This window comes from Solea solea, chromosome 2 (assembly GCF_958295425.1).
Source record: "Solea solea chromosome 2, fSolSol10.1, whole genome shotgun sequence".
NCBI lineage: Eukaryota > Metazoa > Chordata > Actinopteri > Pleuronectiformes > Soleidae > Solea > Solea solea.
In genome coordinates, this window is record NC_081135.1 from 19094461 (window position 1) to 19119096 (window position 24636).

The 24636-nt window shown below is 45.2% G+C and overlaps 1 protein-coding gene across 4 annotated transcripts in view; it reads right to left on the bottom strand.

Annotated features, from left to right (window-relative positions):
- The window catches only part of si:dkey-100n23.5, a 51983-nt gene that overhangs the window by 5427 nt on the left and 21920 nt on the right, over positions 1 to 24636 (bottom strand). For all 4 annotated transcript variants that reach the window (XM_058621713.1, XM_058621722.1, XM_058621731.1 and 1 more), the window contains 2 exons: positions 19999 to 20081; positions 6998 to 7145 (listed from right to left, as the gene is read on the bottom strand). In XM_058621713.1, the coding sequence (XP_058477696.1) occupies positions 6998 to 7145; positions 19999 to 20081 (231 nt within the window). The remainder of the gene's footprint in view (positions 1 to 6997; positions 7146 to 19998; positions 20082 to 24636) is intronic.

Sequence of the window (24636 nt, forward strand, 5' to 3'; positions counted from 1 at the left end):
TAAAATTATGGCTTGTCAGAGGACATCACCAGGACGACACTCATAGCAAAATAAGTCTGTCTACATGCAAGTCTATGAGAAAATGATCCCACTTCTCAAATGATTTATCATGTCATTAAAAACACTTTCCTGAGTTTTTGTCTCAATTAGCTTTCAGTCTTGAATACAGTTTGGTGTAAATTTTAAGTTATGTCCCATTTAATATTCATCAGAGGGCTCAGAAACACCCATCTCCAACTTCTCTTCCTCAGCATCTGGAGGCGAGTCTTCCTCATCAGACAATGGCTCTTTATTTCGTCTTGTCCAAGGCCACAGAGGGGCGAGCAGACAAGCTTTCTCACCGGGTTTCCCCCACGGGCAGGACCTTTCCTCTGGACCACACCACTCCCAGCCCATGAGGAACTGCAGACCTCTCCAACGATGGCGGGAGCGTAATAGGTGGTGGACAGAAAAGACCAATCTTCCATCGATGAACTGGGGTGGACTGGCTTGACACTTGAGACATGCAATGTTGTGTGTATTAGCATGGACCAAGGGAGCTTGAGTCTCACTGCTGCAGGACTGATGACCTTCTGGATCTCAAATGTGCCAATGAACGAGGGTGCCAACTTCTTAGACTCAACCGGTAGAGGAAGATCTCGGGTGGACAGTCATGCCATTTGGCCCACTTGGTAAGTTGGTGCTGTGGTACATCGTCAATTGGCATACCAGTTACCTGAATGGCACAGCACCACTCTGGCTTGGACCCAGGTCCAGCAGCAGTGGTGGATGAAGACTTGAACTGATGGGCAGGAAACTTCCTTCTCAAGGGCAGGAATCTATGAGACCAGGATGATGGGTGCTTGGATACTTTGCAGTGTAGAGTCGTCTCCATTTGCTGGTTCACCCTCTCAATTAGGCCATTGGACTGGGGGTGGATACCAGATGACAGACTGACACTAGCCCTGATGCAGAACTCCCTCCTTCAGTGGGGAGACCATGGAGCAGGAAGATGTGCTGGAGATCAGCTATCTCTTTGGCCAAAGGGAGTTTGGACAAGGGCACAAAGTGGGCCATCTTGCTGAACCTGTCTATCACTGTTAGTTTGTGGCATTCCCGTTGGTTGGTGGCAGACTGGTAACAAAGTCCAGCAAGATGTGGCACGAAGGATGATGAGGGGTTACAGGAGTCCAGCAGGAGGCTGGCGTGAGGGTTTGTGCGGATTACAGATGGGACAGGCATTCACAATCTCCCAGGTGTCCTCCTCCTGGGAGCACAACAGAATCTCTGCTGCGGGACCTCCTGCGCTGAATTCCCGGATGGCAGGTGAGTCTGGAGCTGTGGGCCCATTTTCAGAAGTCTGTTCTCGGGGGCTGAAGGATGAACAGTCGATCTGGAGGACAGGAACTGGGACCAGGATGATCCTTCAGGGCAGCCTTGACCACTTCCTCCACTTCTCAGGTAACATAAGCAACCAGGTGAAGGGCTGGAAGGACGGTGTCAGGTACAAGAGCAGAATCTTTCTTCCCTATGAACTGGTGGGACAGAGCATCAGGTTTAACGTTGCGGGAACCAGGACAATATGAAAGGGAGAAGTTGAAGTGCACGAGGAAGGCCTGGCCGGCCTCAAGTTTGACCTCTTAGCCAGGACTTGATTGCTAAGACCATGGCTGGGTCTGATGGTAAAAACAACCTTATCCTCTTCCAAGGTAAAGGAGTAGGGTTGCAGAGAGAACAGGATGGAACAGTTTGTGTGGAAGAGATTGCAGCCTCCAGGTCCCCAGCATAATGTTTTCCGGGACCCCCACCTGAAACATGAGGAGGCGCAGGAGAGGCTGGGGCTGCTGGTTGATTTAGTGCTGCCACAAGCTGTTAGACTTGAGTAATCAGTTAGGCTAACATCTGCTTATGAGCAGCCGCAGCCTGGCATACTTCCTGAGGACTGGCAGCCATCATAGTCTCCCTCAATTCTCTCTAACCAGGATGGGTTCATCACTGACCAGATTGTACTGTAACGAGTGGTGTTTGGACCCAATTGCAGGACACTGACAAGTTAGCTCAGTTCTAAGTAAGCCTTTATTACAATAAAAGCACAAACACACTGATCAGACCCTTGTCAGGCAACAGTACAGTGGGAGCAGGCAGGCGAGGTAATCAAGGGTAGCAGAGTCCAAAACCAGGTAAACAGTCCAACCAGACCAGAGTCCACACAGGCTTAGCCAAACAAGTCCAAAAAGCAAAAGTGACAGAAGGCAGGACGGTTTACTGGGACTTAGGCAGAGAAGGCAGGTCAGAAGCAGGTACGGGGAATCCGAAAGTCTGGCATCTGAAGAGCGAAGAACAGTCTGACAAGGAGCGAATGAACTGCAGAAGCTTATATACTGGTTTGCAGTGATTGGTGAGTAGTGGAAGGGTGAGTGGAAATGTACTGGGAAGTGAGGTGAGCCATAGAGCAGAACTGTGACAGCAGGTGTAGGTGGAGTGGACAGGTTCTTTTTATGTGCAGTGGACAGGTTCTCGATAAGGCCCACTACCACTCTTCCAAATATGGTTACTAATTGCTTAAAAAGAAATGTATAGTGACCAATAAACTTATCTCTTGACTCAAACAAAAATCCTCCTTCATTCCCACAAATGTTGCAGTGTCCGTACACCTAGAATGCTTTTGGAATGGGAAGCACGTTAATGCTGGAGTTTACAATCCAGTGGATGATGTCATGGCAGGTTGCCATTTGGAAAGCCAACCACCCACTATCTCTGCCATCAGTTACTGTATGTTATGGGCTGCAACTTGACCACCCTGTATTATTTTACTTCCAATTTGCTTCATTAGAAGAATATGCAGTAGATGTAGAGCCAACTATCACTCAGTTCTAACAAAAACAGGAAAAGAATTAGCTGTGTCGTGGCCACTGCTGCTGCAAATGCAAACTCTGATGGTGATGGGCCAAAAACAGTGGCATGCACTTACCCTTTACACCACAGGTACCTTCTCCCTACACATTTGCCTCAACTCTTCTTCAGCACCAAAGGGTGGTGTTTGTTACAGTCCAATTAGCAGGAACATGAAAAGTTTAAAAACAAACAAACAAAAACAAATCTTTAATAAACTAGAACTAAAAACACCATACAGGAACATTGCCAAAAATTAATCAGTGGATGAAGAAAAGAAATCCTTCACTATCTTGCAAAGCTATTAAAATGATTTCATCCAAAGCCTTCGTTGAAATCCCTCATAATGAGCTTTTACTTTTCATTACATCAACTTCATGAGAAGAGACCTTAACTTTAAATCTACAAAAATGTATTTTTGCAACATTATGAATTGATTTAGAATGACATTTCAATCACAGTTCTTGTAAACACATTAGTCATTTTGGTGATTCATGCCATAATTTACACATTGCAGTCCAGTTAGAGGTGCATCTCCTCAGTTCCAGTATGGACAAGAGGAATAATTATTCCCATTGTTTTTGTGTTTTTTGTTTTCGCAGTGGGACAGAGTTTAATTAGCATTCACCCTTGGGTTAAATGACTACAGAATGCACACAGGTTTTCCAGCTTTAGCTCTGACTGAAGATTTCTTCTTTCTCTTCTTTATTTTTATCAGTGATGTAAATTCCAGCATCATTTCTGGCACAGCGCTAAGGTGTGCATTCTTCTTCCAAGACATTAGCACAGATCGTAGCCCGAGATTATTAAAACGATTGTTGTTTTTGAAAACCTAGCTTTTACAACTAGGGACAGTGCTCAGCATTTTTTATTCATTTACTTCATTTTATTAATGACTTAAAATCATTCACTTGCTGTTGAGTTTGAACCAGGGACCAAAGTAATAAATACAAAAAAGTAATGACTGGAACATTGCCTCTGAGCTCCATTATGTTGTTGTTTTCTTTGTCGTGTTTTTTTGGCGTCACATTTCACGCAAGGGTGAAATTGCGTGTAATTATTTGTCTTCAATTTCTGCCAACTGAAAAGAGTTTCACCTAAATTTTACACACTGGAAGTTCAAATGTCTCTCAAAGCAGCGCAGGTAAAAAGAGAACTGGGTTGAGAAGGGTGGAGGTCTTGTCGGGTACAAAAGCACAGACTCGTTGAGAGATGAATGTCACACCCCCCCGCCACTCCACCATCACCACCTCCTTCTCTCTTACCCCTCCTCTCCCCAGCCAATCTCACACCTGATGTGTGGGGGCTGCTGGGAGTCACATGCCAAGATGAATAACAACCAGCTGTTAGTCACGATAGAGCACGACCACACATACCGCCTGTGTGCGTGTATGTGTGCGTCTCCCTCTTTCTCTCTGTCATCTTCCTTCTCACCTTCTGTCTCGCTCTCTCTGACGTACACGCACACACACACACACACACACACACACAAACAGCATTTTCTGCGTGATTTACGAACACATTGGGATTCCATTTGACTCCTCATCTCTCTCTCTTGGCTCAACACAGTGCAACATTGACATTTGGGTTGAAGGTCACACCGCACATTCCACTCTTCCTCATTGTGCTCCTGACCCATTATCAGCCGGGGTTGGTGATACTGAGTAAGTGACAATGTGTGTGTGTGTGTGTACGTGCGTGGACTAAGACCACAGAGAATGTTTTGCTTTTGTGGTTCGATATCAGGTCCTGCTCATATCCACAGATACTGTCAATGTTTGTAGATGGAGACAAATCTGCTGGGAACTGTATTGATTGTGGTGTTTATTGAAATGCAACCAGTGTGGTTTGTGGTTCAAATGTAAAAACATCCTCCTCTTCATTTCATTTCCCTAAAAGCTAAGTAAGAGACGATTAAAGATTAAAATTAAGTAAGAGTTTTCATTTTACTCTTTAAATAAGGGTTTTTTTGGAGTTAAAACTTTCATTTTAGAGTGGATTGAGCTTGTTTTTTGTTTGTTCGGTAGATGTATGTTGTTTTTGTACGTTTTGTTGTTGTGTAGATTGAATTGATTTCGAAAAATAGCAAACTCATGTCTATATTACCTATAGGACACAGAGATACCTACAATTTGTAATGCATGATATCACCAAAACACACATCCCTCCAGATGACAGAAAAATAAAAAAAAACCCACAGCTGTATACAGTATAACTGCACTGTTGGAAGCTATCCCAACACAGGAGCTAACACAAGCTAACTATACACAGCCTGCTCAACGTCTAACAGCAGACAACTGTAAAACACGAGAAGGCTGCATGTTTAACCAGGCAAAGACAGACCAGATATCATTTTCAGGAGCTGGCAGCCCTAAAACAATTGGATCTTAACAGTGAATAGTGAATGTTGGACATACAATAAAATGGTGGCCAGAAACACAACCCAAATGGGATTGTCACGTTGTACTGTTTCTGCAAGACGACAGTCGTTTACTAACATGTCACAACAACATAAATGTATGCTCATCATGAATTGGCCAGATAGCTATAAACTTTAAGTTGAGAGGCTAGCTCAACTTTATTTCTTCAAGCTTGAATCTTGTTTTGGATTTTGTTGGATGCAGTTATGTTTGTTTGAAAGGTGTGTTTCTTTTAATAAGCACACATATTATGAGGTCTACACATAATCGATATTACTTTGAAAAACGTTTTTATACATATTGATATGGTTACCATTGGGGACTTTGTTGTGAAATACATACAATACCAAATTACTGAGCTTCTTGTACAGAAAATGCAGTGATTCTACTCTTCACACATTATATAGCAAAGGAAACTGTGGCTGAGAACATGTGAAAGTAAAGAAGTGGAGTGAAAAACACAGACTCACATATACGTACGTTTTAGTTTTAGCAGGTGAACGTCACTTCTCTACATGTTTGTTGAACAGAAAGTTTAATCCTGGTGCGTTTACATTTATATTCTGCACAAACACTAATGACTTGGGTCCCCAACTAAAGCGATTACACCAGTATGTGTGTGATGTGTTCAGCTCATCCAGCAGACACACCCCCAGCATCTCAGAGCAGAGAATGTTGCTGAATTTTACATGACTTGCATTCTGAAAGGTGTTTTGTAACACACTTTTCTGCAGGGTGTCAAAGTGAGAAACAAGATTCTTTTTTCACTTTACAAAGTCTTTAAAGAAACCACGTTGGCATGGCTACAATCTGTTAAACAACTTTCAAATTACTTCATTCAACCTCGAAATAATAATCTCACAAGGTTATTAATCCACCACAATGACAAAAAAATGGTATCACCACAAGCACTGAGACTGGCTTTAACATTTCTATTAGTTTTGGTCTCAAAGTCTGGTTGCAGACATATAGTTCTAAAATCCTCACTCAAAAAAACCATGTGACCCTGAAATCAGTAAACAAATATATATAAAAGACAACAAATGGAGAGTGAGAGATGATGCATCTGTGACATTGCTGACTGCATCTTTTTGTTTAAGTGATGGTTTGTGGCTCTATAGAAGCAAGTGTCCGGCACTTTGGTCAACAACTATTTCCATGAAAATTTGTGACCCCAGATATTTTAATTACCCAGATTCTGAATCCCGGAGTGTTAGTAGAGATATTCACGTCCAGCTAAGGATGAAGTGCACCAACTTTGGTGAATCCCCTCAACTTTTTTGGTATAATCATTTGGATCATAAAAAACATGTGTAGAACTAATGACATTTGCATAAGCCTCAGCTGTACAATTTGACAAATTACATGAAGATGACACATAGTATCTAAATGATGCGGGGCTACATTCTATGACAGTGTCAGTGCAGCAGTGACAGCATCTTGGAGATGCAAGCCTACAGGACTATTTTCTTTGGGCTGTCTTTGACAGTAGCTCAGTGGGAGACTGAGTTGTCTTTCAACTGGAAGGTTATGGGATCGATTCCGACTCCACTAGTTCCTGGGCAAGACACCTAATCCCTCAATCAAGACTAGAAAAGCACTATATAAATACAGACCATTTACCATTTTCAAGTTAATTAAATAATTTCAAATACAGAGCTAAAAATGCTCATCTACATGAAGTATTAGTGTGGAGGTTGCTGTACCTGCATGCCAGTCGGACTCAGTAGGCTCCACCAATCCCTATCCAGGCCAAAGACAAAGGCATTGGCCAAGCCATGAAGTGGTGCTGACAGGACGTGTAACAAGGTGAGGGGGAACGATGGACCCTGTGGGTAGAAGGCGTTATGGAGCCTAGTGGGAGAGAAAGAGAGAAAGAGAGGCAGAAGTGTTAAATTCATCGATAAAAAAAAGTTGTAAATAAAGAGACAAGCTGTAAGAGAACTTTAGAGGTGAGGATGGAGTAATTGGAGGAAAAGTCAGAGGCAGAGACGGCAACAGGAAAAAAGGGAGAGTGTTTGATCGACGGAGGAAGAGAAAGAGAGGGAGAGGACAAGTGAGTGACAGAGTGAGGGACAGGGTGAGAACGAGAGGTAATGAGAGCGAGTGGCAGAGGCAGAACAGAGAGGGAGAGAGAGAGGAAAAGGGGAGGGTGAAAGAGCGACTGAGCTTTATATCAGCGTTTAAGAGCCCATTAGGCAGCGTGAGACGGCTGGGCTGACACATTCTTGGCTGCCGCTTCGACAGCACGCAGCACTTTACAAGGACAGGGAGAAGTGTAGCGCTCAACTCCCTTCCTCTCCTTCTCTCCCCTTTCTCTCATCTCAGTTTCCTGCTTCTCCTTAACACAGTTTCACCGACCCGTCTTCTCCTTCTTTTCCATTCCATGCACGTTTTCCAACACACCGCCTTCCTTTTCCACAATATCTCTCCCACTTCTTTGCATTGAGTTTCATCTCTCTGGATATCTCATTTTCATCTTGACTCATGAGGATGACCCTCTTTTCTTTTTCAATTCCCCTCCATGTGCCTATCTCCCTGGGTGCCCGGGGCATGACTAGGAGGTGAACCTGATATTGTGTGGTGTGGCTGCAAACTAATGGGTGCCTCGGAGAATGATGGTGCTCAGCCATTAACCCTGGATTAACCCTGTATTAGTGCTGCTCTCCGGGTGAGCCTGCCGCTAATGTCTTTTATTGATCTGCTAGCAAGACAATCAAACCGCGAACAGCTTACAGCATTTTCCGCATGTGCGTTGTTCCTGGGTTTGGCGAGTAAACTAACCGGCCATGGTGGTCGACCCCAGGGTAGAGAAAGTCAACCCCACCCCTACTTGTGTCCCACTGAAGAGGAAAATACAAAACCAAACCATGTGCTGTGGTTACAAGGTTTAACGCAGTCACTCATCACTATGTGACGGTCAGACAATGAGGCTTGTCCATTTAAAAAGATAATCATTTGGTGAAGTCTTTGGTAACAACACTGCTCCAAATACAAAATGAAACACTTCACAACACCGTCGCAAATATTGTGACATCTCACATGAGCATTACACACATCCTTCAAAACACTAGCCTTGGTGGCTATAATTATCCCAGCTGTGAAAAAAAACCCACTTCCATAAAGCGCACAAACATTTCCATAAAGGTACAGTATGTGTTTTATAAAACAATGTAATGTGTTGTTACCATGTTATGACACATCAAAAATGAATCAATGGCGGTAAAATTAAATCTATGTGTCTTAATCTATGTGACTTCTTTAAATACTGCAGTGTTTTGCAAATAAAACTCAAACAGGAGTAAACCATACATTTGTTGGGCAGTATTTTTGGCTGAGGATCAATACCTATTTGGTTTGTTATTATTAACAGCAGCAGGACGGTGACTTCAAAAAATGCGCCAAATTGTGTAAACACTATAGCCATTTTGTAAAGCTTTAAAATTAAATGAGGTACAAGCTCAAGGGGCAAACTGGTAGCAGAACAAATGCATCAGGTTCGGTCTTGTCGTGGGTTTTGATGGCAAATTAGCAACACAATTCATTCCTAACTTTATCATAAAGTTGAAGAGTCTTCGTAAAAAATGAGTCAAAGAGATAAATTGCTCCTTAAACATGTATCTTAGTTAAATTTAATAAAGACCTTGTGTGCCTTACAAAATGTTCACAATAAAAAACTAAAAAAAGCTACTAATCATTTTAAGCATGGTGTATTTTTTGAGAGAATTTTCAGAACACTACCAAAAGAACACCACTATTAACGGTCACGTTTTTAAAATACATCTGGTTTCTGACTTAATTATTTTACGTCTTTTTGTACCGTGTCTTGATTTGAATGTTCGAATGTCCGCGATCATTCTGTCTGATGGTGCATGTTCTCGTGTTTTAATGGGTTTTCTCCAGGCACTTCTGTTTCTTCTCACAGTGTAAAGACATGCAGTTTGTGGTTATTTAAACTGGAGTCTCTACAATGACCATAGGTATGAATGTTAACATGAAAGGTTGCTCATTTCTGTATATTGGCCTTGGAAAAGACTGGTGAACCGTCCAGGGTGAACTGTACCCTGCCTCTCGTCGGATGCCAGCTTGAATTGGCTTCAACTCCCCCAAAGCCCTCAACAGATACGATGGTACATATAATGGATTTTATGGATGTAATTTATCACTTATATTCTGTCTACGGCACATTTTGGTTTATGGAGTATCTTTAGCAAACACTTGTGTAATAGACAGCCTTCCCTTCAGCGTGCCAGTGTCCATTGAGGCTTTCCTCTCCTCGAGGCTGTGCCTTCGTTGAAAGGCAGTGTTTCAGATGATGGAACAAATCAGTTTTTTCCCCTCTTGAAGCAAACGCTTTCCAACAGCATTTATGTTTGGTTATGTTTTTAGTCTCAAAAGAGTCCTCGCATGTCCATTTGGTCACCAGTTAGTCTTCATTTGCACCCATACATCCAACTGTAATTTCTCCACTTTTTCTCCACAATTACGTCCATCATAAGAACTGGGCTACTGGGTGCTCACAGTCATTAAAATTGTGACAATCGACTTGAACTGCAAAGGGTGACCCACACATAAGAACAAGACCCTGTACTGTGGATGTCAACAAAAGCAACACCTTAAATCAAATGTAGAAGTTAAAGATACTTCAGCTTTATTTAACTATAAAGTACAGAAAGTGGCTGTATTTTTGCCTTTCACGAAAAACCCTGCAGAACTGCAGGTAAACGGCACAGAAGATGATTATGGAGATTTGTCCGCAAATCCGGTTATAATCCTCTCTTATCCTCTTTTGCAACATGAGGTTGCAAGATTTATTTGCCATTAATCTGTCATCATTTACCCTCTTACATCTCCTAGAAAAGTTTAAACAGGAAGAAACACACACAGGTTTGGTTGGTCAAGTGTTAAGACAAATCTATAAAAAAAACAAAAAACCTATCTACTGTCAACTTGATGCCTAAACACTGCTTAAAATAAATTCACGCTAGTGGAGTGTCCTGGCGCTTGTTGGAGTAAGGACCATTTGAGAGTGGCGCTGCCTGTTTTCTGGGTTAGCCTATGCTGTATCTCCAAGGACCAGACCAGCTGCTGCTCACATTCATTTCACTTCCCATTAAAGGTGAAATAAATCAGGACTCCCCACACAACCTCCTTGGAGACCCAGGAGACACACACATACACACACACACACAGGAAGTTGTACACATGCAGATCAACAAGAACACAAAGCTCACCCGTGCATGAGCGTAGACGTGCGTAAATACAGTGTAACCTAGGTCATATGCATTGAGAATGTCAGGTGGAGTGGAAAAACTGTGTGTGTGTGTGTGCGTGCGTGCGCGCGCGTGTATGCGTGTGTTCCTCTGACAGCACAGCAGTGAGAGTGAGCGAGTCTGTGTGAAGGGGGGCTATTTCTGGCGTCTCATTTTTTTCCCCTGCTGCTGCAAAGAAACGCGATCGGCGTCCGGGAAACGAGAGCTGGCAGCAAGCAATCATCTGCCTGCCACACATTCATACATGCACGCACACACACACACACACGCGCGCGCACACACACACGGCACCTCACAGCGCTGAGCAACACGCGCCATGGCAACGGAACAGCCGCAATTAGAGGCGAAGAGCCTTTCCTCTCCATCGAGGGAGAGACGGAGAGCGAAATGAAAGGAAGAAAGCAAGAGCAGGCAAGAGAGAGAGAGAAAGACAGGAAGGGGGAGGAGGGTGGGTGCGTGGGGGAGGGAGAGACGAGTGTCAGAGAAACAGCACTGCACAGGAAGCAGAGTGGAAGAGGAAAGGAGCACACGATAAAGAGGTGAGAATGTGCAAGAGTGAGGCTGCGAAGGGGAACGAGGGCCGAGAGCAGGGCCGGCTCTACCTAATTTGGTGCCCTAGGCGAGATTGCTCTCCGGTGCCCCCCCCCGTGTGTGTTGGGGCGCTCCCGAGGGCTTGGACGGCCTTTTCATGTCGTTAATAACAAAAGCTTCACCTGTCTGTGACCTGACCTCTGATCCCTGCTCTGACCCTGAGGTCACCCGTCATGTGATTCAGCAGCACCACATTTTAGGAACATTATTGTTTATTCATTTGTTAATATTTATTATTTTCAAGAGAGAACACACAAATGAGGGCGACTGGGAATAGAAAATCATTTTTATTTTCATTGTTGTCAAAATTTAAAACAATGAAAATTTGTTTTCATTGAAAAAAAAAAAATTTTTTTTTTTTTTTTTTTTTTTTGCTGGAGGGGCGCCCCTCCAGCAGATGGCGCTCTAGGCGACCGCCTATATCGCCTATGCCAAGAGCCGGCCCTGGCCGAGAGCGATGGAGGACGACAAGGCGGGGGAGGCGGGGGAGGAGGAGAGGAAAGGGCTGAAGGAGTGAGGCTGAATGGAAAAGACTTAAAAGCAGAGGAGGCAGCGAGCGAGAAAGAGAAGCAGGGGGAGGAGAGATATCCAAAAAAGACAGATAGCGAGACATGAGCGAGACAAACAAAAGAGATTACGTGCGAGAGAAACCAAGATAAGACGAGGGAGAGAGAGAGAGAGAGGGAGAAGGCGGGGAGGTTAGATAGAGAGAACGGGGAAAGAGAGAGAGCGAGATGGAAAGGCCTGTGGTGGAGGAGGGGGGGCTGGTTCTCCTGTGTGCGCTGGGCTAATGAAAGATAAATGAGGGAGGCAGTGGTGGGAAGGAGAATGTAGCTGCGGGCAATGCCTGACTGAGCTTATGTGTGTGTGCGTGTTGGTGTGTGTGTGTCACAGTTGACTGACTGGTGTTGGACAACAGAGATGATATTGTGCACCGTGTAAACTCAGGAGCAATTGGTCAACAACATTCAAGCTCAGATGTACTTAGAGGCAACTGTAGCTTTAAGTCCAACTGTGCTGCCACCTGTAAGCATGCAGTCAATCATTAGTACTCACACAGTGTCTCCAAGCCTTGCTCACTTATTCAGCTCTTTCATCTATCATGCTGTCAGTCACTCTTTCAGCCTGTCTCTCCCTCACCCTCCAGAGGGACAGACAGTATTCCTCAACCACTGCCTCTTTCCCCATCTTTTCCAATATCCCACCTTGCCAGTTTCTACCACTTGCCAACCCTCAACTTCACTCCTGCCTCCATCAGACTTCCCCCTTTACGTCTGCCTCTAATTGTCGCTCTGCACATCCTGACAGCTGGAGGAGAAAACACACTGAAACAGCCACGATGAGAACTCCCTCCCGAGGGTGGAGCGCAGACAGACAGAAAAGTCATCTTGACCCTGATCGCGCTTTCCCCTGTCTCTCGGTCTGACTGCCTGGCTTCTGCCACTGTGTCGCTGCTGACAGTAAATCTGAACTTTTCTCGGACTAAAGGGGATAATTCTGCCAATTCGAGTGTAATCCCTTGATTCAATGTGAGACCAGGGTGAGCTTCACAACTTTTAAAACATTTCTCTCAAATGTTTTGCTGCCTACAAAATATTGAAAAGACATTGAAGCTAAGGATACCTTGCATGCATGATGATAAAGCCACTGCAACTATGGTGCATTATGGAGACATTTTCTACCGCTTTAAGGTTGCGATGATAGGCACGGTCACATCCTGGACAATTCGCCAGTCCATCGCAGGGCCACATAGAGACAAACAACCATTCACTCTCACATTCACACCTATGGTCAATTTAGAGTGAACAATTGACCTAATCCCCATATTGCATGTTTTTGGACTGTGGGAGGAAGCTGGAGAAAAAACGCGGGGGGGAACATGCAAACTCCATGCAGAATGGCCCTTGTTCCATACGGGGCTCGAACCCGGGTTTTCTTGCTGCAAAGGCAAGAGTGCTAACCACTACACCACCCACATGGCCCAGTCACTGTACAGTAGCAGACATTTTGGACCACCATATATTACAATAGCCCACAATGGACAAACATCTCTAAGGTTTTGATGCTTGCTAACAAAGTAAAATCCACTAATTCAATCCAAATCCCTCAAAGCTGAAACAGATCTTTGCAATTTTCAAAGATATAACAAGGCAATCAGAGATGGCAGACTTCACACCATTCACACAACAAGCCTCTGTCGGCCTCTGTTGGTCATATTGGCAAGTGTGGAAACACAAACAGACAGACAGACAAACTCTGTGGAATGAAGTTTATATAGGTTTGTTGTCACCCTATGTCAGCTGAGATTGGCACAGAGCCTCCCATGACCCTCATGTGGCGGATAAAGTGGTAGAAAATGGATGGATGGATATAAGTTTGTCCCACAAGATTTTTTATTTTCACTTGCCTAGTTGTGTGATTGGCCTTACTGCGCCAAAGACAGCAGACAGGACTTTTATTGTTCAGTGACAACATGTGACGACTGATGAGCCAATCTAATGTGCACAAAGCTCTTATGTTTGTGACCCATCTGCAGGAATATGGTGTTCTCTATGGACAGGGACATGTGAATGTTCTTTCCACTGCATATCAAGATCTAAATAAACCATGGTTTGCATTGTGTGCATGAGTTTCCAACTGTGACATACTCTACTTTGCTTGTAATGACCCCCCCCCCCCGACACACATACACACATTTTATTGCCCAAAACCAGAGCGATCTTTGGCCAAACAATTCTTGACTGACTAAATTTCACAAACTGGTCAGAAAAAAAACACACATATGTGCAGAAGCACACCTGCACGGGTGCTTGCACACGCACAGACACCGACGAACAAAGAGGCACACACAAACCCTGGGGACTGAAGCGGCTAACGTTCACCAACAGAATAAAACCCAAACAAAGAGACATCCTGTTTCCTGGAACACAACACCACTCAACCCCTCGGTGCTGGGAGCAGCCAGTAAACACACCACACACACCTAAAATACACACACGCACTAAATCTGGTGCATGCATATTGCCAGGCATGGTTCCCAGTGTCTGGTTCATGCGCTGGTGTGTGTCTCTGTGTTCAGAGAGCAATGCTACTGGCTGTGCCTTCGAGTGGTTTGCGCCTGTGAGTTTATCTGAGTGAGTGGCTCTGGCTAGAATTGCGTGTGTGGGTCTGAGTGAGAGAGCACAACAGTGCAAGAGGGAAAGAGAGAGAGAGAAAGAGAGAGAGAGAGAGAGAGAGGGAAGGAGGGAGAGCAGATGATAGAGTAGGCTTTAGCGATTCCCTGGAGTGTGAGGCAGCGTTTACGGCACTCTCAGAGCAGCCAGAGTGATGAATATTTAAAGACGTGCCTGAAAGAGCAGGGAGAGGGGGAACGGGGTGTGTGTGTGTGAGAGTGTGTGTATGAGAGAGAGAGAGAGTGTGCATGTGCCTGTGCCTGTGAATGTGTGCACGTGCCCAAGTATGTGCGATGGAGGTTATCTAGTGTCTCCTTTGCCGTTTGGGATTATACATACCACATGGCTACAAACACGTGTATGTGTATGACTATAAGTGCCTGTATGTAGTTTGTATATCTGCGTAGTCTGCGTAGTAGATGTTTCATATTTGTGTCTAATGTATGACGTATGGATCTATATATACAGTTGCCAAATGTGTGTTAATATTTGTAGATATGTGTTAATGTTTGTATTTAAGAATTTACTGTGTCTATATATATATATATATATATATATCTGCATATGCATGTAGTATGATTTATTTGTGGATGTGCACCACAGCAATGAATGGAGGGCCTCAGTGTGTGTATGTCTGTGTCTGTGTATAGCCTTGGTGAGTGTGTGTCTGCTCTGTGTGTGCTTCACGCAGCCCTGTAGGCCAGCGCTCTGTCTCGCTAAACAGGGATTAATGGTGGAGCGTCTCTGCTGCTCAATGGGAGACGAATGGCAGCGAGGCTCATGGTCTTCAATTACACACCAGTAGCTGCCTGAGATACAAAGACGCACACACATGGGCACACAAAATATGTATGGCCACAATTCCACCAAATGTTATGGAGGCCACACATACAGAGGAGACCATTAGTGAGACCTCCCATAACTCACATGTATAGTGGGGAGGCATCACCCGAAACTCTACCCATTTACTTTGAATGGGATGGCGCAAAGCGTTGCCAAACTCTGCTGTGGTTACATTGCATCACTTTGCTCACACTGTGTGCAGTCAAAGTTGAGAAACGCTCAAGTTGTCATGTTGTGCATATATTCCAACACAGGTGCAGCCAAGCAAATCATATTTTGCGTTAAGCTCAAGCACTACACTGTCCAAACAGGGCTCTTGGAGGACAAAACTGTCCTCCCTGGTACCAGATTTTGTGCATCAGACAAAAGCAAACATTAACAACTCTTGCTACAAAATCAGCCATGACCATAGACCATAAATAAAACGTGGATGTAGTATGCTGCTTCTGCCGAGGATGCCAATGCGGAAGTGAACGTATATTGAATAGCCACCAGGGGGGGCAATTCCACTGATTGAAAAAGAAGTCCATTTGAATGGAAAATGGGCTTCTACTTCTCATTTGATTTATAACATCAGTAAACATTTTCCCAAGGACCTAATGTTCTCATGGTCTCAATCGCTAGTTTTGGATCTTCTTCAATATCACACAATGTTACGATTAAAGGAGCCTGGTTGCAGGTGACGCCAATGAACTCTCTGTCTTGCTCTGTCCACATCACGATTATGGAGGCTTCAAAATGTGAGCACACATTCTTACAGTGACATCAGGACCAGTTGCAACTTGGCCATGAAATACACAACTCTTCCTATAGTACCAAACACCAGGCCTACCCACAACTTGATGTCCCCCTTTAAGCTATTATTACACAAGTAAACATGGTCACGGTACACAACAGTACACGGCATCCCACAACACAGACACATTAACTGATTAATTAACTCAGACCAAGTATGCTATGAATTTTCTATGTGCTAATCGGCAAGGCTTTAAAATTATTTTCAAATTTAAATAATCCTAACTTTGCTTGGCAACCTCCACGTTTGCCTCCAAACTTTGAGGAGAAAAAAAAAACCAAACCTCTAAGCTATATCAAGTTCAAAACTTATTTTAGAACACAGGCCAATGCTGTCACTCTCATAGAGTAAATTGTCTCTGAAGAGAAAGATCCATTTTAAAAAAGGCTTGCAGACAAGCAAAGGTGAGAGTTGGAACCTCGCAAACTGCCTTCAGCATGTGAGGAGCTCACTTGTTCAAGTAACCAAAACACACCACAGGAGATATTAGGGCATACAGTACAAACCACACACCAGCCTACACACACGGAGGCACAAACGCACATCCATGTGCGCTGAATGCAAGATATTCAGAGAGGCGAGGAACGGAAGGAAGGGAGTGTGGAAAGAAAGGAGAAAGCAGGGGCAAGCGAAGGAGAAGAAGACAGTGAGAGAAAGAGCGCATCCGGGGATACGCAACGCCAAACACAGCGAGATAAGAGTTAATGTATCCCCCCTTCCCACCCCTCCTTCATCCCTCCTGTTTGGCTCTCTCTTTCCTCCTCCCTCCATCCATCCCTCCTTCCCGCCCACCCTTCCTCCGCCTCCTCCCTGTTCTCTTTGAGGGATGAATAATAACTGCTGCTCTGAGATTTCCTCACTCGTTCTTCAAAGTGCAGAGCGGAGATGGGGAAGGTCTGCCTGGCCGTGGTTTGCGGGCGTGAGTGCGCACGCTCGCACACACGCACACACACACACACACACACACACACACACACACACACACACACAGAAAGTGCAGACAGGCACTGAAGCACACAGACACATGCACACGCTGTGTTGTTCTCCCTGCTTGCCTGAAGCAGGGAAATCAGATCTCCTCCAGAGAAAGGCGGGGGGGGCTTAGACACTGTAGGGAGCCCATACAAAAATCCCCTTCAAGCACGTATAGGCCTATACACACCACAAAACCCACAAGCAGTATCAAGGGAACCCAAGAATAACTAGGAGGATGCAAGCTTTCTCCTGGAGCGACAGGGTGAACTCAAGGTTACAGACACATCACTGGTTCAAGTCCCGTCGCTGGGGCCACTCTATCCATGCTGATGTACCTCCTTGCACTGATTGCTCACAGGCAACTAGCACTCCCCCTGCCTTGCGTCTCCCTTTACAGGGTTTTTCACACAAAGCCTTGAAGAAGAGGAGAAAAAAAGGACCCTAAATGAGGACGGCCGTTTTCCCTGCTTGTGTGTCATAGAGAGGAAGGGTGTTAACAGAGAGCAAAAAAGTCATTGTAAAAGACGAGCAGTCTGTCCAGGAGGAGCACTTGCTCATCAAGCCACAGAAATCAGCAGTGAGGTTCCGAGGAGAGGGTTTATTTATGCAAACAGGCGTACAAGCACGCACAGTAGGAATCTAGACAAGCCTTGTAAACAAACACACACCCACACCATAAAGCACACAAGGGAGGCGATGTGAGAAGCAGACTGTGAAAACTCTAGTCGTGCCCGGGCAGTGGTTACACACACACACACACACACACACACATTTGCTCACAGAGGGGAGAGTGGCAGAAAAATAAGGAGTAACAGAAAACGGAGAAGAGGGAGGACATAGAAGTGCTTGAGTGCGAGTGCCTGGTGCTACGTTTGTGCTGCCAAATGAGGGAAAGTAAAAGAGTGTGCGTGCGTGTGTGTGTGTGTGTGTGTGTGTGGGGGGGGTAAAACGGTGTATAATGACTCGTCCATGCGTGTATGTAAGAGCGCGTCAAGGAAAAGTAGGAGCGCTTTCCCATTTCAATTCACAACAGCTGGTGTCGAATTAACACATTTACCAGTGTGCATTTGGAACAGATTAAAATTGAGTGTGGCGTGTGTGGCGTGACTGTCTGTGCGCACGCGTGTGTGTGGTAACAGATGAAGGCCAGAACAAGTGTGTGTGTGTGGGAGTGTCTGTGTATTAACGCAATGGATCACGGCAGGGAGAAATGGTGGAGAGGGAAAGAGAGAGAGAGAGAGATTGCAGAGAAGGAAGAGGGATGCAGAGCATGTTAGGGGGTGGGTGAGAGAGAGAGAGAGACAGAGAGCGAGAGAGAGAGAGAGACCCTACCCAGCGGCTTTAGCTGCTGCCCTGGGCCGTCTCTCTAAGCCCTGTTTAGGAGGCTTTGGAGCTCAGATAGAAATAATCCCCCACTCAGACACACACACACGCACGCACATGCACACGCACACGCACATGCACACACACTAGAATGCTCATAGACAGTCATGTAAAAACACACAAGTTGAGGCGGACAAACAAGTGTGCGTGCGCACACACACACACACTGCAACAACCAGTGACAGCACATTCGCCTTGACACAAAGCCAACCACCCACCTACACACACACACACACACACACAGCAAAACACACTAAAGTCTGTCTACTGCTTCTACACGGCATAGCAGAGAGACATCGGCACGGCACCGTGACAAACACTTTACACACTCCAGCACTCAGCAGAGGGGAGGAAAGGAGGGAGAGATGAGAGAGAGAGGGGAGGAGGAGGCGGAGTAGGATATGAGCCGGTGGGAGGGAGGGAGGGAGGTGAGTGAGTAGGGGAAGGGGTAAGAAGGAGGGGAGGCTAACAAATTAATAGGAGCCGGAGATGTATACAGCCAGCGCTGCTGAGCGAGGGAGGCGGAAGGGGGGGGGGGGCAGTGGTGGAGGAGGATGACGAGAGAGCAATTCATTCCCGTTTTCTCCTCGTTCGCTCTCTGGAGAAAGGCAGAGCGGAGCGGAGCAAGCAGCGAGTGCTTGTTTGCTCAAGAGAGGGAGGGAGAGAGAGAGAGAGAGCAAGGGCTTCGTGAGGCGGAGGAGAGGAAAAGTGATGGAGGAGGAGGAGGTGGGGGGGTGACATGAAGACACAGGAGGAGGAAGACGTAGAGTCCAAATTAGGACGAGTGGAAGTAAGAGGGATAGAGGGAATGCTTAGAACACAAAAGAGGAGAGGAAGAGAAAGTGATACGTACAGAGAGAAGGGAGGACACAGGGGAGTGAGGAAAGGGAGGGAAGAAAGGAAGAGAGGGCGTTTTGGGGTTAGCGCAGGATGCAGTTTGTCATCTTCATCAGTCGACAGTTCGAGCACGACGTGGAGGGGGGTGGGAGGCTGGAATGGAATGGATGGAGAGGTGAAGGAGGAGGAGGAGAGGGCGAAGGGGGAGAAGGTGCAGAGGGAGGGGGCGCAGTGTTTGAGCGGAGCCTTTGAAAGACGTTGACCCTGTAATTGACCTGTGTCTCCGCCTACATCGCAGTGGCGACAAGCAGAGCCGCTGCAGCTAATCACTTGGTAACCCTGACCTGTCAATCACACTGGTTCTGTGTGGAAGGGGAGGGAAGAAGGGAGGCGAGCGAGAATGGTGGCAAATGAAAGAGAGAGGGACAGGGACAGAGTGAGGGAGAGAGGGAGGGAGGAAGGGAAGGAAAGAAGGAGTATAACAGCACCGGGGGTTATCATTTACTGGACCACTCTCCTCCAAACCTCAGTTGATGAGGCCCTCTTTTCGCAAAAAGCCAATAAAATGCTCCATACCTCAAATACACACACACACACACACAGACACACACACACACACACAAAATCTCCTTTACTGTTTGTGCTGCTAAAGCGAGCGCACGGCTTTGTGAGAGCTCAGATAAGAGAGAGCAAGAGGAGGAAGGGGAAAGCGGAGCAGCGAGGAGGGGAAGGCAGAGGGTGACGGGTTGAGAGGAGATAAGACATGCAGAGTGAAGCCAACATGCAAAAAGCTCTGAGTTCTATGTGCCATACAGGTGTGTGTCTGCATGTCTTACCTGTTGATGAGGGGAAAGATAGACACCAGCAGGTAAACAGAGGGATACCACTTCAACGGCTTGATCTCCTCAGCCAAGGAAACCTGTAGGAGAGGAAAAACCGAACACTGAGGCTACCTCTATACTACCATGTTTTCATTATTAAAGAAAGCCACACATTTTGGTGAGGATATGCCTGCCACCAACATTACCCTGGCATTTTAATTGACTTTAGGTTTTTGTTTCAGTTTCACCTCACTGTCAAAACAGAAATCCTTGCTCTTCATTTTTTCCTTTCTTGTTATTTTAATCAACTTGTTTACAGTACGTATGCCCAGTGTACATGAATGGCCACATTTTTAGGCATGTTAGTAATATGTGCGCGGATTTCTGATGTGAAGCTGAAAACCTGGTCTGGCCGTAGTTAAAATAAAAGTCAAATTAACACTGTCAAACACACTCACACACACACACACACACACAGAGTCAGTGTCTTAACAGGAGGATCAGTGAACTGAGGCAAACAACAAAGGCCAATTAAAACCTAATGAAATATTAACCTGCTGATAATATGCAATATCCACACAGTTATGAGGAGAAACGCGGATTCCAATTAAACTGGAAGCCAATACTTTTCCGTAATGTGAAAGGAATGAATTCAATATCTCGTGGACAAGCAGAAAGGCAGGCAGTCGGGCAGGAAGACAGAGAGATGTGGCAGCAGCTAAAAGTCGAGGAGGGGGAGAGGCTGGCTGGCTGTGGAGAGCTTTTACAAGCCGTTATCTAATTCCCTTGAGAGGAGGACTCTTGCGTCCGGAAGAGGCTGAGAAGAGCGAGCCCTGGATCGATTTTCTGCGCTGTGCTGTTTTTCCCCCCCTCCTCCCTTAGGCTAGAACGCACTAGCCAAGCCAGCGCAAAGCCTGCCTTTCCTTCTCTCCCTCTCTCTCTCTCTCTCTCACACACACAGACACACACACACAGATACACACACTTAGCCGGAGCCAGGAGGCAGGCCTACAGCTCTGGTCTCTACCCCCACATGCTGGAAATTAATTACTCACCAGAAAGACCCTGAGGCGTGCAAGCTCTAACACAGGCATTTTAAACAATTCAAATGAAAATCACGAGAGACCCCGGGTGGTATTGTATCTGTATGTGTGTGTTTGCGCGTACGTGTGCGCTGCTGGGTGACTATGGAATGCAACAGCTAAGTTTCCACCATGACACGGATACAGGATGGATGTTATCACGTGACAAGAGATGCTTCAAATTTAACAACCAGGAACCGGTTGCTTAGACCTAATAAGTAAGCAAAGTTTCCACCAAGCTGTAACGTTTGGTTATGTTCAGTTTGTTTGGGAAAAATTGCGAAAGTTATCAAAATGACCAATCTGTCCCGTCCTACCTTTTTTTAGCCTTGTTTCTACAGCTACGTCACACAATATTTAGCTTTTTGTTGATCCAAAGTTACATGATTCTTTGTTTTGATTGTCTAAAATCCGAGTCCATTGATTGGTTGACAAAAAAACCTTCATTGTCTAGCTGCAACAGGAAGGGAAAGGGAAAATACAATATATGTGCGAGAAGGACGTGTTTCTTTTAAAGAATATCTTTGAAAAAAATCAGTTTGCAGCAGTAATCCATGGATGATGATAAGGTGTGATGTCATGCTATTTATGTACTGTAGCTGGCGCCGCTGTCATAATCTGGCCTACACACCCTCATGGTGGAACTACAAGCCGGATCAGGGTTTACTGTATCAAAACATACCATGGTTAGCTAAACTGTATTGTACCACAAGGAGAAAACACACATTTGTGCCAATTATTATAGGAAGTTCTGACATCTATGACCATGTCAATCTCTACCTACTGGATCTATTTCAAGTGTGCGGGTTTAAATATGTGTGTATTGGGAGAACCACGTTGAGGTCAACAGGGAAAAAGGGCGAGCCAGGAGTCTGAGGGATGCTGCACGGAGAAAGATGGAGATTTGTGGGTGTGTTTTTGTGGGGAAATGAAATGTTTCCAGAAATTGGGTTCAAAAGTATGCACAGAGCCATGGAATCTCTGACAAAATTTAGGTGAGGTGTAGAGGCAGGCATGTAAGGAATTTCAGTTCGCAAGAGACAGGATGTGGAATAGTGGAGGAGGAGAAGGAGGAAGAGTCTCGTGTTTTTAATTACAGTCCTCCCGTGTCAGAGGCCCCTGCGCTGCTCTGGAAGCAGAGGGGAATGAAACCGTAATTATTTGCCGCGGGCACAGCGGTCCCAACATTAATGACGCATGCTAGATTACAAATGGTTATGGGGAGCGACCTATCTCATCCACAAACACCTGGACTCACCCTTGATAGCTTCACCCTCATCTCACTGAAAATCTACTCTATAAACAACACCATCAGGTTTGCCCGATAAATGTCACATTAAACCTTTGGAAAGTATTTTGGATCAAGGTAAAAATGAGGAAGTTTTTAAGAAGTTTAATGTTTTTCTATAGGATAACAGCTACCCCCACAATCCTCAAAATCTAAGCAGTATAAGATGGAAGGACAGATGTTTGGCACTGGATATTCTCCTCATGATAATCATCTACATCTATGTACAATGAAATTATTGGTAAATAAAATCATTGTATGTATTATTGTTTTGACAAAATTGCTGATTCTGAATTTCAATTTTCAAGCCAAATACACAGAGAATGATTCTACAATTCCACATCAACTAATGTGACACAATGGTGATTCAACTGATACATATTTGACAATTTGTAACTTTCACTTTGAAACTATATAATACTTACAAATATTGCTACATTAGAATCCCATATTATTTTCAGGGAAATTTAAATCCCAAAGCCCAAAAGGAAACAGAGGAGAAGAACTGTAGCTGCAGAGTCCATCCAAAAAAAAAGAAGGTACATATGATTTATCCAAGCTATAAGTGTTTTTCTTAAGAGCTGTTTACAAACACAACTGTCCTTCCAGCTTTGGTTCTTCGGAATGTTGGTGACATAGATAGAAAAATCAAATGAGGACACACAAGTGTAGATGTGATGCTCAACAAGACAGGATGTTGTGTAGGTAAAAAAACACACACACACACACACACATCTACTGTATAAGCAGACACATCACATTGTGAGTCAAGGCAAAGCTTGTGTGGCTCAGTAAACAAACACCCTGGGAAGATAACGAACAAGCAGCTCGCTGTTTGCTCAGCCAGCTTTGTTGCTACCCGACGGGACTGAGCTGCTGTGTGTGCAGTTGTGCAAATGTGTGTGTGTGTGTGTGTGTGTGTACATGTCATTCTATAATAGTGTGGAGGAAATTTAGCCTAAAACCATCACTGTGAGGACACTTTGGCCAGTCCAAACAAAAAAGGGTTGGTTGAGAATATACATATATACATATCTAATCAACCCGTGCTGCTGCAAGGTCTTGTGATGCGCAGTAAGTGTGTACTCACGCAAGACCACAAACAAATCATTCAAGACACCACAGATGTGTCACAACCATGTGACTGATGGCCCCCAATAACTGTCAACACAAGTTATGATACGTCATCACCACAGTCAGACAGACACACGGATAGAAGGGGGGTGGGGGTGGGGGTGGGGTGTAGTGCCGGGCTTAGTCAAAGAGCGAAAGCGAGAGGAAAAAAAAGATCAAGATCGGTGAACGGAGGAAACGACAAGTGTCAGCACGGAACATGAGGCATGTGCATGTGTGCATGAATGTGTTTTTGACACAGTAACAGAGAACATGTGAGGCGCAGGAGGAGGGAGATTTGACAGAGTGAATGGAAATTACCACAGCCAGAGGTCCAGCAGGAATCACTTTTTCTCGCCTTCACACACACACACACACACCCACACACACACACACACACACACACACAAACGCACTCACAAATCAGCACTCGCTGACTTGGCAGGCACAATCAGGGAGGCTGTTGTTGTTTTAAAGCATCACAGCGCGTGCATAAACTCTCCTAAATATTCATGTCCATGAACCTGGCTCGCTGCTTTATTCATGCTGAGTATAAGAACAAGAGTGCGAGAGCGAGCGACAGAGGGAGGGAGAGAGAGGAAAAGAGAAGAAAAAGGGGAAAAAAAGAGTGTGTGAAGTGAAAGGCTAAGAGACAAACAGATGGAAGCAAGAGGAGCGCCTGGGGAGGAGATAATATGAAAAATACGAGGAAAGGGAGAGTGAGATCAAAAACGGCTCCCGACTTATTTACACTCTGTGCTACACATAGCAATTAGCCCACATGAATGGTGTGCGTGTGTGTGTTGCAACCACTACTGACATTGTTCAGGGTTACGCCAGTTCAGTGTGCAGTGATTACATCTGCCACTTAGGGGCAGCATCTACATAACCTTAACCCTAACCTGCCCTCCACACCTCACCCTGCAGGGTGGAGCGGAGCGGAGCGGAGCAGAGCAGAGGGAGGAGGTGGAAACTAAAAGCAGGACAGTGAGGGATCTGCTGCTGCCGTCAGATGTTTTACTTTTCAGGAGTCGTGCTGCTGTAGCTACAACCTTTGCGGAGGACGCCATGATCAATTTTAATGAGTTGGCGTCTCCATAGCAATGCTTGATGTGAGAGCAAGTAAGGGTTCAGTGTCTCGCTGGAGGACACTTCAATGTCTGCAGCCAT